At 36.7% G+C, this 16139-nt stretch overlaps 1 protein-coding gene across 2 annotated transcripts in view; it reads right to left on the bottom strand.

Annotated features, from left to right (window-relative positions):
- PDCD6IP (programmed cell death 6 interacting protein) overlaps window positions 1-16139 on the bottom strand; it is a 71127-nt gene that overhangs the window by 19952 nt on the left and 35036 nt on the right. For both annotated transcript variants that reach the window (XM_012497865.2, XM_003256838.4), the window contains exons 8-12: window positions 13015-13237; window positions 10908-11031; window positions 7504-7681; window positions 5355-5466; window positions 3991-4160 (exon numbers count right to left, since the gene is read on the bottom strand). In XM_012497865.2, the coding sequence (XP_012353319.1) occupies window positions 3991-4160; window positions 5355-5466; window positions 7504-7681; window positions 10908-11031; window positions 13015-13237 (807 nt within the window). The remainder of the gene's footprint in view (window positions 1-3990; window positions 4161-5354; window positions 5467-7503; window positions 7682-10907; window positions 11032-13014; window positions 13238-16139) is intronic.

Here is a 16139-nt window from a genome sequence, read left to right on the forward strand (position 1 = left end):
TCAACTGCAATTAAATGTATCCCTTTATTAAGTTAGGCTGCCAATGATGATCATTCAAACAAATACTTTTTGTTTTGGGTACCATTCTAGATGCCATGGACACAATTACTAACAAAAACAGTCTTTTCCTTCATTTGGGGACCAGAGAGGATTAAATAAATATGCAAAGGGGAGGATTAAACAAATACACAAAAGTAGAATAATGTGGGTAGACAATGACAAAGATGGAGAAGAGGTGACATCTGAGACTAATGAAGAGGTAATAGCCACAGAAATGAGAAGAAAGCCCTGCACAGAAGGAAACGCAAATGTGAAAGTCCTGTAGCAGGCACAAGCTTGGTAGGATCAAAGGAAAGAAAAAAAGGCCACTCTGGCTGAAGCATAGTAAACAAAAGGCAGAACAGGAGATGAGGTCAAACTGAATGGCAGGAATGGCATCACCTAGGTTGTCAATACTTTGTCTTTCAGACCAGGAACTTACAAACTTTTTTGGTAAGGGACCAAAAGTAGGCCACAGTCTCTGTTGCAACTCTTTAACTCTGCTTTGTAGTGTGAAAGACAATGTGTAAATGAATGAGCGCAGCTATGTTTCAACAAAAATGTATTAACATTGAAATCTGAATTTTATATAATGCCCACATATTAAAACATTCTTTTGACTTTTTTTCAGCCATTTAAAAAATGAAGTAGAAAGTAGAGTTTTACATTTTTTAAATGTAAAACTCATTCTTAGCTCACAGGCCACACAAAGAGAAGAGGCAGGCTGGATTTGGCCCACAAGCCACAGGTTCCTGACCCCAGTTTTAGATTTAAAACCCTCTGTGGCATTTAACAGCACCAAGTACAATATGAGACATAAGAAATGCCCTCAACGGGCCGGGCGCGGTGGCTCACGCCTGTAATCCCAGCACTTTCGGAGGCCAAGGGGGGCGGATCACGAGGTCAAGAGATCGAGACCATCCTGGCCAACATGGTGAAACCCCGTCTCTACTAAAAATACAAAAATTAGCTGGGCATAGTAGCGCATGCCTGTAGTCCCAGCTACTCAGGAGGCCGAGGCAGGAGAATTGCTTGAACCCAGGAGGCAGAGGTTGCGATGAGCCAAGATTGCGCCACTGCACTCCAGCCTGGGTGACAGAGCAAGACTCCGTCTCAAAAAAAAAAAAAGGAAAGAAAGAAAGAAAGAAATGCCCTCAATGAAATCTTCTATTTTACTTTTATAACCTTGTCATTTTATTTTCAGAAAAGGCAAATAAGCAACTATGTCTACAGCAACAAACGCAGAAACTTGATACATTTACCCTACACTAAAGATAACCTAGAGGAGTTTTTTGTCTCTTTATGTTAGGGACCAAGGTACTCAGCACAGTTCTGGAATAGTAGGCCTTCAAAAAACACTTGGTAAGTAAATAAATAAACAAACAGATTCCAGCCATTCTCAATATGTCTATAAACTTTCTGTCATGAGAAATCAGGAGTAAAAGCTGTGTTTGCAGATCCTCCACTAGTCTGTGAATCCAAAAAAGGCACTCCTCTGGGAGGGCACACAGTTTTAAACAATTCTCTTTATGCTCTACCTCTAAGGAGGTAAAGGGTTTTTTTTTTTTAAAGGTACTCCCTCCATTACTCCCAGCAGATGTAACACTTTGAGTATAATTGAACATCATCCTTGTGCAAAAAAATAGATGTTCCTTCCTCTGGCTAGACTCAGCACTATATACATTAGGGCCAAGGCTTGGCCAGCCAACCATAGACTAGACTTCAGGCCACAGTAGATCACAGGCAACCAATCACAAGCAGTGATCCTAAGTATTTAATACAAAAATCTTTAAATACAAATTACCACTAGTCTGCAAAATTTTTCAGAGTATCTCAATATCTAAAACCAGATGCCCAAAGAGACTGAAAATAAGTAACTAGACAGTAGGCTTCTTCACAATAAAAGAAAAAACAGCCCTACCATCAAACTTGGACTTTTTAATAAAACATGTACATTGCATCACTCTAATCAGCAATCAAAAAACTGAGTTTTTATCATAAAAATTCTGGCTAAAATGCATCATCAACTATTATGACAACCATCTGAAATAGCTTTGATAAACCTGACGCTTGCCTTATTTGATTAAGGCACATGACAAACGAATATATAGAGAGTACTGAAATTTTTGTGGTTACCCCGTCAAGAAAATCTAGCTTCCATAAAATTACTTCATATTGACTATAAAAGTTCCTTTCTCCTGTGTAACACAAGTAAGGATTAATAAAACTGATACAACTGAATAAAATATCAACAAACCAGTGCATACTAATGCAGATTTTGCTTAGCACAAACCATTTTTGCTTTTCTACTGAAAGCAGAAGAATCAAAGGACGAAAACCACATAATTCTGAGTCATGTAGAAGACACCAAAAAGAATACAAAGAGAGTACTAAACAGAGATCTTTTTCTAAAATTAAAAAGGTACCAGAATTTATTGCTGTTCCAAGGGTCTGCAGTTTCTTCTTAGGGTTCTTTGTTCTTCACAAGTTAATCTTCTGACCACCTCCCTTTTCTCCCCTATGTCCTCAAAGCAACAACTCACATTCCTTGTCCCATTGGGTTCCCCCGTTAGATTCAGGTTCAATGCACATTCAACTACGTAGCCTTCTCTTCCCTTTGAGAGGTGCCCAGTACCTGTGCATTTACCCTATACTAAAGGTAACCCAGAGCAGTTGTCTCTTTATGTTAGGGACCAAGGTACTCAGCACTGTTCTGGAATAGTAGGCCTTCAAACACTTGGTGAATAAATAAAAAAAAAACAGATTCCAGCCATTCTAAACATGTCTATAAACCTTCTGTCACGAGAAATCAGGAGTAAAAGCTGTGTTTGCAGATCCTCTGTACCTCGGGTAACTCTCTAGACACAGCCACTACTCAGCCCTTCTCCGATCCTACACTTTACTTTTTCTGCCTATCCACTCTGTTCCCATAATGTGCCAATCTCTTAAGAAGCCTCTGAAGAGAACTATTCCAAATTACTGAAATTTAAGTACTTCATCTAAATCCTCATAACATACTTCCTATACTTTCCCTGTGACATTTTTAAACTTCTTCCCTATATTACAGTCATCCTTGTACATGACTAATATTCCACAATGGATCATAAATTGAGGGTAAAGCCTGTGTATAATTTGTATGTTAATTTTCCAATGTACCTACCATAGTGCCTTACACAGAGCAGACATCCAGTAGGTCTTGGAATATATGAAATATATAAAATGCTTCTATGGAAAGACAAATAAAGAACAAAACTCATACTTTTCAGAACTTACTATCCCAGGAAATTCACTTTTTTCAAGAAGTTTTCAGCAGTTATTTCTTGCCCTTTGGCTTGTTTTCCTGTGCAGAGATTTGGGACCTCTATCTCTTCCTACTAACTTACCCTACCTCCCCGTGACAGGCCATTAAATTATACTTGCACTTTCTCTTCTTTTAGGACTTTCCAAATCAGATGCCCTACTATTCAATTTTCTCTTTCCTGTCATCAGTAGAAATACCATGATGGTGCTATCCATTTATTAACATGCACACCTTGTCAATCTTCCTTTCAAAGGTAGTCCCGGTGAAACAAGGTGGAAGGGAGTATAGAATAATGTAAGAAATAAAGAATTTGTGTATCTGGCCATACCCAGTCCTTTCATTTCAGGAAATTTCTATACTTCCAAGCTTCTCTCTTTTATAAAACCCAAATTAAATACTGTTGACCTATGAAGTATCTAAAATTTAGTTCAAAAAAGGGCATTCAATAAATGGAAGTTACTATTACAGGACAGTTAATATTAGTATAATTACCTATTACACAGTCTATATACTACTTTAAATATAACAACCCCAATTTATTTCTGCATTTTTTAAAGATGACAATAAGAAATTGGCAGTTCATTATATAAAATGGCTTGAATGTGGTTTTCTTAAGCAGATGACAACCCACATCAAAGTGCCCTTCTTACCTCACTGCCCTGCATGGTCTTTGCTGGATTAGCAGAAGGGATGGCAGCATTCAGCTCAGGCTCTGGCTTACACAAAAGCACGATGGTGTCACGATGAGACTGGTAACATTCTTTCACTTGTCCATCTGCTTGCACAGCTTTATCTAAAACTGTTCTGAAGTTGGTTCCCTCTGGGAGAAAATAAAAGTTTGCAGAGCACAGAAGTGATTCTAACAGCAACATTTATGGGCTGGTTATATGTTGAGTTCTAGTCTCCAACTTTACTTATCTTCCCCCTCTATAGATCCCAATTCACTTAATAATAAAAACAGCTCCTAACAGTCTTTTCGTTCTCGTTTTTGGAAAGATGACAAAATCACTTATAAAATCAAAAGCATAGCTATACCTTGAAATACAATTGGTGGTTACTACCTGCCAAATAAAAGTTAATAAATATTAATCTCCTACAACTCATGAATGTAGGAAGAAATCACTCTCTCTAAAAATTGGTCCATTTATTTTAAAAGTATTCGTCTCTCAAAAGAGCAATGTGACTTAAAAAAAAGATATTTAGAAAAATCTCAATAATATACAAACTTTTTACAAAGATAAATAAAACTAATCTCCAGCCACCATGAAGACAGCATTTATCTCAGCAAGCACAAAACCTTAATAATCAATGTCTTAAGAAGCATAAATTTGGCCTCAAAATAACTTAAAGCTCATTTTTTTTTTTTTTTTAACCACCCAGGATTCACTACTAAATGAAAAAAAATTACAAAGCCATAAATGTAATATGCTCTCATTTATGTTTTTAAAATATGCACAGGGGCCAGGCATGGTGATTCAAGCCTGTAATCTCATCACTTTGGGAAGTGGAGGCAGGTGGATCACTTGAGCCCAGGAGTTCAAGACAAGTCAGGGCAACATGGTAAAACCTCGTCTCTGCAAAAAATATAAATTAGCCGGGCGTGGTAGCACATGTCTACAGTGTCAGCTACTCAGGAGTCTGAGGTAGAAGGATTGCCTGAGCCCTGGAGGTTGGGGCTGCAGCAAGCTGTGATCCTGCCACTGCACTCCGGCCTGAGTGACAGAGCGAGACCTTGTCTCAAAAAAAATAAATAAAATAAAATATGCACAGAGCTTGGAATAGAAAACGAAAGTTGGAGGATCATTTTAACTTTTCACTTTACACCCTTCTTAAGAATCTGTACTTCTGACAATTGGCAGATTACTTTTGTGAACTTTTTTAATCTTTATACTAAAACTGAGGAAAAACAGTTTCGGTAAAAACGAATTTACAACTGAGCCTAATTTAATCAAGCAAAAATGTGGGTCCAAATTGGGAATTTATTCAAATGAAGGTCATTTATACACATTTTTACCTGCTCTTAAAGGCTTATACAGTTCATTGGATGGTGTCCTTTGCCAGCGTTCCTTAAATTTTGCTCTTAAATCATTATCAGTTGCTTCTTCTTCATCCAACAATCTTAATGACTTTAAAAGGAAGCAAAAAGAACCCTGAAATGTCATTTCTGGTATAAAAAATTTAATGCATTTAATAAATGTTCATACACAATATAAGTGAGAATTTGGTGAGATGGGAATACTAGGTTAGAATATAAATTGACTTTTTTCTTGCAGACATCTAAGTTATAATGCATTCAACAAAAAGTCTTCTAAATTTAAGAGTGAATTAGCTATCACCTTTCTCAGTAAAAAAAAAAAAAAAAGGAAGAATAAATAAGAGACTATTTACATCCATATAGCAATTTAAAGAAAGTTTTAAGATTAAAATAAATAAATGGAAGCCATAAACAAAACAGAGGGGAAAACTGATCAATTACATTAAAAAATAAAAGATTTAGACTTTCATTCCAATACAACAAACAGAAAATTATGTTTAATATATTTTTAAATGCCTTTTTAATGCGTAGATGACAGGATAGTAGGGGGCCAGAAACACAAGGAAATACTAATCTACCAGTAGACACAGTGCTAGCACCAACAATATATGACAATCCCTGATAGCTTAGGACAAAGAATAGCAAACTTCTGTCACACACCACAGAGTAAATATTTTAGGCTTTGTGGGCCACAGTCTATGATAGAATTCTTCTTTTTTGACAATGCTCTAAAAAGATAAAAATTATCCTTAACTAGTGAACCATACAAAAGTAGGTCACAAGCCAGCACTGGCCCACCATCCATAGTTCAGCAGCTGTGTAGTTCACCATTGACTTGGATTGTGAATTTAGAACATGAAAAGTCAACAAGAAACATAGGTAGGGACAATAAAAGGTGAGAGGTCAGATCAAAAGCACTCTCCACCCTCAAACTGGTATACTTCCAAATAGGTGATTCTCAGTGGATGAATTTTTAAAACAGAAAACTGCCCTACAGAAGAAAACATGCCTGTCTGGACCTCGGCTTTAAAGAAAAAAGAAAAAAAAAAAGAAGTATTACCTGAGATTCCTGATCAAAAGCCTGAACTTGGGACTAGAAACCACACTATCTGTGTGACACAAAGTCCTAAGATAAATTACTACTATAATTAAAAGATTATAAAAGAAAAGAAAAAACCTCTTAAGTTTGAGGAGGTGCCAGGTATATAATGCCTTTTTATGGCAGAAGCAAACACAAATTCTTTCTAGAATTCACCTTAAACCCAGATCTCAATGAATTCCCACAAATAAATTACCGGAAATATGAATGCACAATCAAAACTCACTGAACACTAAATGGAATTCAGTATTCTGTACTGGATCTTGGAACAGAAGGAGGAACACTGGTGGAATAACTGGTAAAATCTGAGTAATAATACTGTACCAATGTCAATTTCCTAGTTTTAACAAATGTGCCATGACCACATAAGATTTTAACTTTCAGGGAAGCTAGGTGAAAAATATACAGGAACTTTCTACACTAAATTTGCAAAGTCTCTGTAAATCTGAAACTATTTTTTAAAGTTTTAAAAAACAGTAACAAAAAAACTGAACACAAGAGAAAACAAGCTACCATAAGCAAAAATCAGCAAAAATTACAAATCATAGAACCAAACCCACAAAAACTACAGATATTGGAATTATAAGATAAATAATATAAAATAAATATATTTAATATATTTTAAGAAATTAGGGATAAATTAAAGGGTTTAACCTTCCAGGTTAAGACAAATTAAATTAAAAAGAAAAATCTTGCTACATGCTATGTATAAAATAAATCAATAATTACAAAGACTGAACAGTTTGTATGATAGTTGATTTCTCATAGTATACTAGTTTTACACAGTGGTCATTTGAGTTTCATTAATGTGTACTTACTTACCCTTAAGATAAGAATGAAACCCATTCTCACTCAAACAGAATTTCTCTTATGCTAAAGAGAATGCTCTGGGCCACAGTAAATTCACCAAAGTGATGAATACTAACTACACTGTGAGCACTAGCATGAGGAAGTCTCCAGTCCCAATCCCTGCTGGACATCAAGGGATCACAGTGTTTATACTTGAAAAGCAAATCTTATAAAACATACCTCATCTAGGATTTCTCTATTTCGCTGCAGTAATTCAGGCAGTTCTTTAATCAACTGATCAACAGTCTGGATGCCTCCCTGTTCAATCACAGATCTGGATTTAGTCAATATAGACTGAGGTACAGTGTCTCCAGACACATCTTCAATTGCTGCTGGAAGATTAAGGGAAGCTAGCACCCTGAAAAAATGAGATACTATGTTATATTGAAGTCTAAAACAATTTAACTCCTCATCAATATTTACTTTATTTAATTTAATCTTCTATAACCAAATCAACAGCAATGGAGTTATTAGCACCCAGAAAAACTGGATAAGCCCTATCAATGAAAAACAAAGCAAAGATTAACAGAAAAACAAAAAAATCAGTGAATGATAAAATTAAACCAAAATCATTAAAAAATGAGTTCACAATTCAGAATTAAAAGCCAAAAAATAGGCTGGTGCAGTGGCTCACACCTGTAATCCCAGCACTTTGGGAGGCCAAGGCGGGCGGATCACCTGAGGTCAGGAATTTGATACCAGCCTGGCTGACATGGTGAAACCCCATCTCTACTAAAAATACAAAAATCAGTCAGGCGTAGTGGTGAGCATCTATAATCCCAGCTACTTGGGAAGCTGAGGCACAAGAATCACCTGAAGCCAGGAGGCAAAGGTTGCAGTGAGCCAAGATCTCACCACTGCACTCCAGCCTGGGCGACAGAGTGAGACTCCGTCTTGGAAAAAAAAAAAAAAGCCAAAAAATAAGAAAAACTATGACCACATTAAAATATATTAGGTATTGTTGGCTTACAGTTCAAGCTTCTTTCAGTCTAAGTAATTAAAAGTCAAAAATTCTATCCTAAAAAAGCAGTCTTTTATACTTTTGATTGTTACAGCATCTCTAACAAGTCAGAAACAATACACTAGTTATTTTTTTCTTTTTTGCTCTCTTTCAACAGAATCAATAGTTATAATTTCACATCAACTAGGCAAAATGTCAACAGAAAATAGATGATCTAAGTATTCATTACAGAATCTTCATCTGTTCTCAGTTTTGTAGCACAATAACAATTCCTCAGTTATTTCATTTACATGATGGGGAAGGGAGGTACATATCCCTATCTACTACGTAAAGACAAAAAGGCAAATGAAATGATGTAATACAATGAACTCCTCAGAAAATAAGCTCTGTAAAATCTCACATTGCCTGTTTATCATATGCTAAAGTAAACTTACATTCCTTTCTTGTTAAAGAAAAATGATGGTAAAATCCACGCATTAATCAAAACTAAAAACATGAAAAGGCAAGCCAACTACAAGAGAAATACAGTTGGCCCTTGAACAACACAGATTTCAACTACGTGAGTCCATGTATATGTGGACTTGCACCTCCTTCACCTCTGCCACCTGTAAGACAGCAAGACGAACCCTCCTTCCTCCTCTTCTTCAGCCTACTCAAACATGAACTAGACAAGGACGAAGACCTTTATGATGATCCATTTCCATTTAATCATAGTAAATATATTTTCTCTTCCTTAAGATTTTCTTAATAGCATTTTTTCTCTAGCTTATTTATTATAAGAATATACTATATAATACATATATAAAATATGCGTTAATTGACTGTTTATGTTATCAGTAAGGCTTCTGGTCAACAGCAGGCTATTAGTAGTTAAGTTTTGGGGACTCAGAAGTTATATGCAGATTTGACTGTGCAGGGGGGTCAGCATCCATAACCCCTATGTTGTTCAGGGTCAACTATATTCTCAATTATATGTATCTGACAAAGGACTTGCCTCCAAAATATGTAAAGAACTCTTTAAATATTAAGAAAAACTCAGTTTTAAAAACTGAGAAAAAGATTTCAACAGACACTTTACAGAAAATATATGAATGGCTAGTAAGCACATGAAAAGCTGTTCAGCATCATTAGTAATTAGGAGAATGCAAATTAAATCACAGTGACATTCTGCTACACACACACTAAAGTAGCTAAAACTAAAAAGACTGACAGTACCAAGTACTGGTGAGGATGCAGAACAACTGTATTTCTCAAACAGTGCAGATAGCGATATAAAATGGAACAACCACTTTGGAAAACAACCTGGCAATTTCGTATAAAGTTAAATATGCTAACCACACAACCTAACAATTCCACTCCTAAGTATTTAACCCAAGAGAACTAAAATATGTCCACGCGAAGATTTATACATGAATGTTCACAGAAACTGAAATGTCCATTAACAGGTGAAAGAGTTAACAAACTGCTCTATAACCATAAAATGGAATACTGCTCTATAACCATAAAATGGAATACTGCTCAGCCATAGAAAAGACTCAAACTGATACACATAATATAGATGAATCTCAAAAACAGTAGCTAAGTGAAAAAAAGCAAAACACATTCTAAGTATATACTGTACATACTGTAAGCACTGTATATGCTAGAATGATTACACGTATTTTAAGTTGTATAAAAAGTAAAACTAAACTTAAGACAGGGAGCAGATCAATAGTAGCCAGGGGTCAGGAGAAGGAGGACTGGGAAAGGGGCATGAGAGAATTTTTTTTAGGGTAACAGTAATGTACTCTATCTTAATCATAGTGCCGGTTACATGGGTACATACATTTATCAAAACTAACTAAATGGCCAGGCATGGTGGCTCATGCCTGTAATCCCAGCACTTTGGGAGGTCAAGGCAGGAGGATCACTTGAGCCCAGGAGTTCAAGACCAGGAGCCCAGGAGTTCAAGAACAGCCTGGGCAACAAAGTGAGATCACGTCTCTATAAAAAAATCAAAAAATTAGCCAGGTGTGGTGGCTTGCACCTGTGGCCTCAGCTACACAGGAGGCTGAGGCAGGAGGATCACCTGAGCCCAGAAGGTTTAGACTGCAGTGAGCCATGTTTAATGTTTACACCACTGCACTCCAGCCTGGTGACAATAAAACCCTGTCCCAAAAAACAAAAATATATATACACACACGCACACACACACACATACACATCTAATAATTGAACTGTGTACTTAGAATAGGTGTATTTTGTGTGTGCAAAATACACCTAAAAATTTTTTAAACCAATGAATTATTTTCTTAGTATTCAGTCCATCAGAAACAAAAATTGGTTCAGAACACTAAACGTACCATGTATCTGAGTTCATTTCTACTTCTCATTTCCCCCAAATAAGTATCTCTTAAAATACAAATTTTTTAGTCAAATATCCTCACCTTGTTTCTATAATTTCTTCCAACTATATTTGCTAGAGCTTCATAAATACGGTGTCCACCAAAAATAGTTGTGTGTGTCTACATTTTCTATTTTATATACTCTTGACATTTAGCTCTAAGCTCAGAAACTAAAATGTTCATAAACTAAAGAACAATCAAATGGAAAACTTTAGGCTCTAAAATTAAGCTCTACCTACCCATTTGCCAAAGTGGTGGCTTCTCTCATCTGAGCAATTGATCTGTTAACCAAATCGGCTTTCCTCTGATTATAGGCAGCCAAAGACTGCTGCACTGACACAGGAACCATCTTCTCAAACAGATCTAAAATTAGGAAGAGAAATCACAAAAAAATTTTAAGACAAAAACCCAAACTGTAAAAGTGACTGTTCATATTTTCTTTCCAATATTCACAGTCTATAAATATTTGATATTTAAAGATCAAAATATCAATAGTCTATTGACATTTAAAGATCAAAACTAAATCACTATTTAAAGCACAATGATAAAGAGAATTATCAGATCACTACATTCATGGACAATGGTGACAGTGAAAAGTTTCTTCTTTGAACTTAATTTTCTTTAACTTTTTCAGATGTGTTCATCATTGAGTTTGAAGGATCTTCAGTGACACTGTTCATTTGTTGATTAAACTGAATGAGGGGCCGGGAGCAGTGGCTAAGGCCTGTAATCCCAGCACTTTGGGAGGCCGAGGCAGGTGGCTCACCTGAGGTCAGGAGTTCAAGACCAGTCTGGCCAACTTGGCGAAACCCCATCTCTACTAAAAATACAAAAATTAGCCGGTGTAATGGTAGGAGCCTGTAGTCCCAGCTACTGGGGAGGCTGAGGCAGAAGAATCGTCTGAACCTAGGAGGCGGAGGTTGCAGTGAGCCGAGATTGCGCCACAGCACCGCAGCCTGGGCAACGGAGCAAGACTCAGTCTCAAAAAAAAAAAAAAAATTGACTGAGTGGGTCACAGCAGCAGGATTCCATTCCTGGCTCCAACACTTCCTAGTTATGTGACCTTGAGGAAATTACTTAACCACTCTGTGCATCAGTATCCTCATCAAATAGGGATAATAACAGTACCCATCTCAGGACACTTGTGAAAACTAATGAGCTAATATTTGTAAAGTGCTTAAAGAGTGCCTAGCACATGGTAAACACTTTGTGTTTGCTAAATAAACATATAATCACCCTTTCCCAGTAACAGAATATTCTCCTTGGGATCTCAGCTAGAGGCTACCATCTGTTGTATACATCTACAATATAATAACATTTATTTATCTCATACAAATACCACTCCAGAAGTTTACATGTTTAAAGAAACAGGTCGGGCATGGTGGCTCATGCCTGTAATCCCAGCATTGGGAGGCCGAGGCAGGTGGATCACCTGAGGTCGGGAGTTCCCGGCCAGCCTGACCAACACAGAGAAACCCCGTCTCTACTAAAAATACAAAATTAGCTGGGCGTGGTGGCGGGCGCCTGTAGTCCCAGCTACTTGGGAGGCTGACGCAGGAGAATCACTTGAACCCGGGAGGCAGAGGTTGCAGTGAGGGAGATAGTATAGTGCCATTGCACTCCAGCCTGGGCAACAAGAGCGAGACTCCGTCTCAAAAAAAAAAAAAAAAGAAAAAAAAAGAAATATTTTTGTGGTTTATTTTTATATTTCTATTTATTTTATTTATTTATTTATTTATTTATTTTGGAGAAAAGATCTCACTCTGGCACCCAGGCTGGAGTATGGTGGCATGGTCTCAGCTCACTGCAACCTCCACCTCCTGGGCTCAAGCGAGCCTCCCACCTCAGCCTCCAGAGTAGCTAAAGCCACAGGCACGCACCACCAAGCCCAGTTAATTTTTTTTTTTTTTTTGGTAGAGACAGGGTTTCGCCAGTTACGCAGGCTGGTCTCTAACTCCTGCGCTCAAGGAATCTACCCATCTCAGCCTCCCAAAGTGCTAGGATTACAGGTGTGAGCCACCACATCCGGCCATATTTGTTTATTTTTAATGGCAGCATCTTAAATAACAAATGTTAAGTTAACAAAATGACAAGTGCTACAGTCTTAATCAAACACAGTTTCAAGTCTTCTAACTATTGTATACTTTACATATGCTTTATTATTGTTTACTTCCCATCTTAACATTGCACTGACACAATACAATATTTATTCTCATATTCATTTTAAACAACATGAATACAAATTATATTCAAAGCATACAACAGCAATTATGTGATTTTTAGCTAGGAAAAACAAAGTAAACTAGAGAAAAATGAGATAAAAGTGTGTCTGAATAACTGACATACCAGTAAATTTCTGACTGATGGGTACATTGACTGGGGTAGATTTCACAAGTGTGGCTTTGCCAATAGGATCTAGATCTTTAAGGTCTGGAACTCGATCATGATAAATGAAGTCATTATCCTTCTTTGCTGCAGTAAGGGCACGATTGATTTTGTCAGAAAAATCCTTCACATTAACATATTCATCATAGCGAGATGCCACTGTTTTAATCAGTTCTGCTGCATGCTAAAAAGAAAAATGTCAACAACAAAAAAAAAGAGGGAGATGATTTTCTTTCTCTTTCCCCACCAAGTATTTAAGCACTGGTTTCAAAAAAAAAATCTTTAATTTGAAAACCTGCATTTCCAGCAATCTGGCTGACAGGATTACCTGGAAATTCTCCGATCACAAAATACCCAAAAACTGAAGGATAATACATCACAGCTATCCCTATAAACACACAGGCAAATTATCAAGATAATAAAAGAAATCCATGAGCCAATCAGTATAAACTGACATTGAAGAAAGCTGGCTGTTGGGTTCTTTCTTTTTTTCTCTCCTTTTTTTAGACAGAGTCTCACTCTGTGACGCCGAGGCTGGAGCACAGTGGCGCGATCTCGGCTCACTGTGACCTCCACCTCCCAGGTTCAAGTAATTCTCCCACTTCAGCCTTCCAAGAAGCTGGAATTACAGGCGTGCACCCCCACGCCAAGCTAATTTTTGTACATTTTGGTAGACATCGGGTTTCATCATATTGGCCAGGCCAGTCTCCAACTCCTGATCTTAAGTGATCTGCCCAACTCAGCTTCCCAAAGTGCTGGGATTACAGGCATGAGCCACTGTGCCCTGTCTGGCTGTTGGGTTATTTCTACATCCAAAGAATTAGCAATTAAAACTTATTAAAGGCCCTCATGGAGACCTGAAACAAGGGTCTTGAAACCACACAACACAGAGAATTGAGATGCACCTCTTTCACTCCTTCACATAAAGGCAGGAACCTCAAAGGGCCTAACTCTCAGTGAAAGGGTGGATCTGAAAAAAATTATCCAACAACACAGGAAGTGAACATGTCAACATCAGTAAGAAATTTTTTTTTAAGTTTGGCCTCATAAAAAAATGAACATAAGCCACATACAAATTTAGGTGGTATTAGGTATAGTGACACCATATAAAATAGACAATAAGGCCAAAAGCATTATTAGGGATAAATATAATACATAATCTTTTAATATTTGCCAATTTGTCAGAAAGATGTAAAATTTCTTATATTTTGCATGTAATAGTATCTATATAAACAATTATAATGAGAAATTGATACATTTACCCATAATCAAAGTGGAAGATTTTAACATATCTGTCTCAGCAATGGCTGGACCAGATTAAAAAAAAGTGTAAGATTATAGAAGATTTGAGCAACACAATTAACAAGTTTGGTTTACCAGACATAGAGAACACTAGACTCCACAAATAGAGAATATATTATATTCTCAGGCATATAGAAAGCATCTACATCTATAAAATGACCAGACGAAGAGATAAAGCAAGTCTAAAACACCAAAATTACAAGAATACAAAAATGGTTTAATACTAGAAAATCTACTTATATAATTCTCCAAAATAATAAGTTAAAAAATCAAATTTCTCCACAGATGTTGAAAAAGTATTTGATAAAATTCAATATTCTTGATCTTTTAAAATCTTAGTAAAATAGAAATTATAGTTCCTTAACATGATAAAAATCTTAACCTCCAAAGCTGGTATCATGCTTAGAGAAAGATAACCAAAACAAAACAAAAGCTACCCTTCAGTGTAAACTAGGAAATGGGAAATTGCACAAATTTAAATCACTTTTTAAATTTGTAAATCAAATTTGATTTGTAAATGTGGTTGAACCCTCCCCCAAATAGCAAACACTAATACCAGAACCGTAGGTACGCCATACACAGAGGGGGAAGAAAGGGAAGTGCTAAGGGTGCCACCCTAGGTTAAAACTACTTTAAGCAAATCTGAAAACAACAAAACAGGATGAGAAAACCTTGCCAGGTGACGGTAAAGGCAAAGCCAACTGGCCCCTATCATGCTGCCAGGGGACCACAGAAAAAAATGTGACGCTGAGGGGCCTCATCCCAAGAGAGCTGCTGAGAAAAAGTAGACAGATTAACTAAAAAGACAGGGTTGCTAGGGGAAGCAGAAAGAGAGAACAGAAAAGTAGGGAGGGAGAAGAAAGGGCATAAGCACTCAAAAAATGCCAGCAAAATATAAACCCTAAAAGTAGATGCATCAACTTGAAACGCAAAGGCTGTGAGGAATTCAGGGAAGCACAGGTACAGAGGTAGTGGGATTCTTCCTAATCCAGGGTAGGCTTTAAAAGCCAGAGAAGTGGACCTTAGGAGGGAGCCCTTAACACAATGATGCTTGTAAAGCTAACCCTGCCCATTTCCCCGCACAGAAACCTCCAGCAAAATCAATCTCATTCAAACATAAGTAACTGAAAAGGCAACTCATCTCTCAATACAAAAAAAACATAAGGTAAAAAACTGAAAACAAGCAGTATATCTTTCCAGTAGATAATGAAAGCTCACCAAAGAAATATTGCCGCAAAGTAGATGAAAACAGCATGCTAAAAACTAAACTAAACTAAAACATTTAAGAACACAATGATAGTACCAAAAGAACAGAGGACTGGATGGCCTAAACCAGAGTGAATGACAGCCAAATAGCAAAAGACTATGAAACAGGAAGTGACAGAACTCACAAAAGTAAAGAAAAATACAAATTTATTTAAGAAAGCAAGACTGAGACATCTATACAAGGAGCAAAAGGGAAAACAGACATCACAGAAATCATAGTAAAAAACATACAGAACAAGAAAAAGTGAAGAAAACTCAACACAGAAGTTGGGAAAGAGGAGGCTGTTACAAATTAAAGATTAAGAGGGCATATCAATCAAATGCAAAGTGAGGACTTTGTGTGGATCCTGATTTGAACAAACCAAGACCCCTGAGAAAAAAATCAGGGAAAACTAAACTAGATGTGGATAATACTGGATTATGACTATTAACTACTAATTCATATTAATTTTGCTAGATTGGGATAATGACCCATCTAGCAAAATTTCTTAATTTTTTAAATTTTTGTTTTTTAATTT

This window comes from Nomascus leucogenys, chromosome 4, assembly GCF_006542625.1.
Source record: "Nomascus leucogenys isolate Asia chromosome 4, Asia_NLE_v1, whole genome shotgun sequence".
Lineage (NCBI taxonomy): Eukaryota > Metazoa > Chordata > Mammalia > Primates > Hylobatidae > Nomascus > Nomascus leucogenys.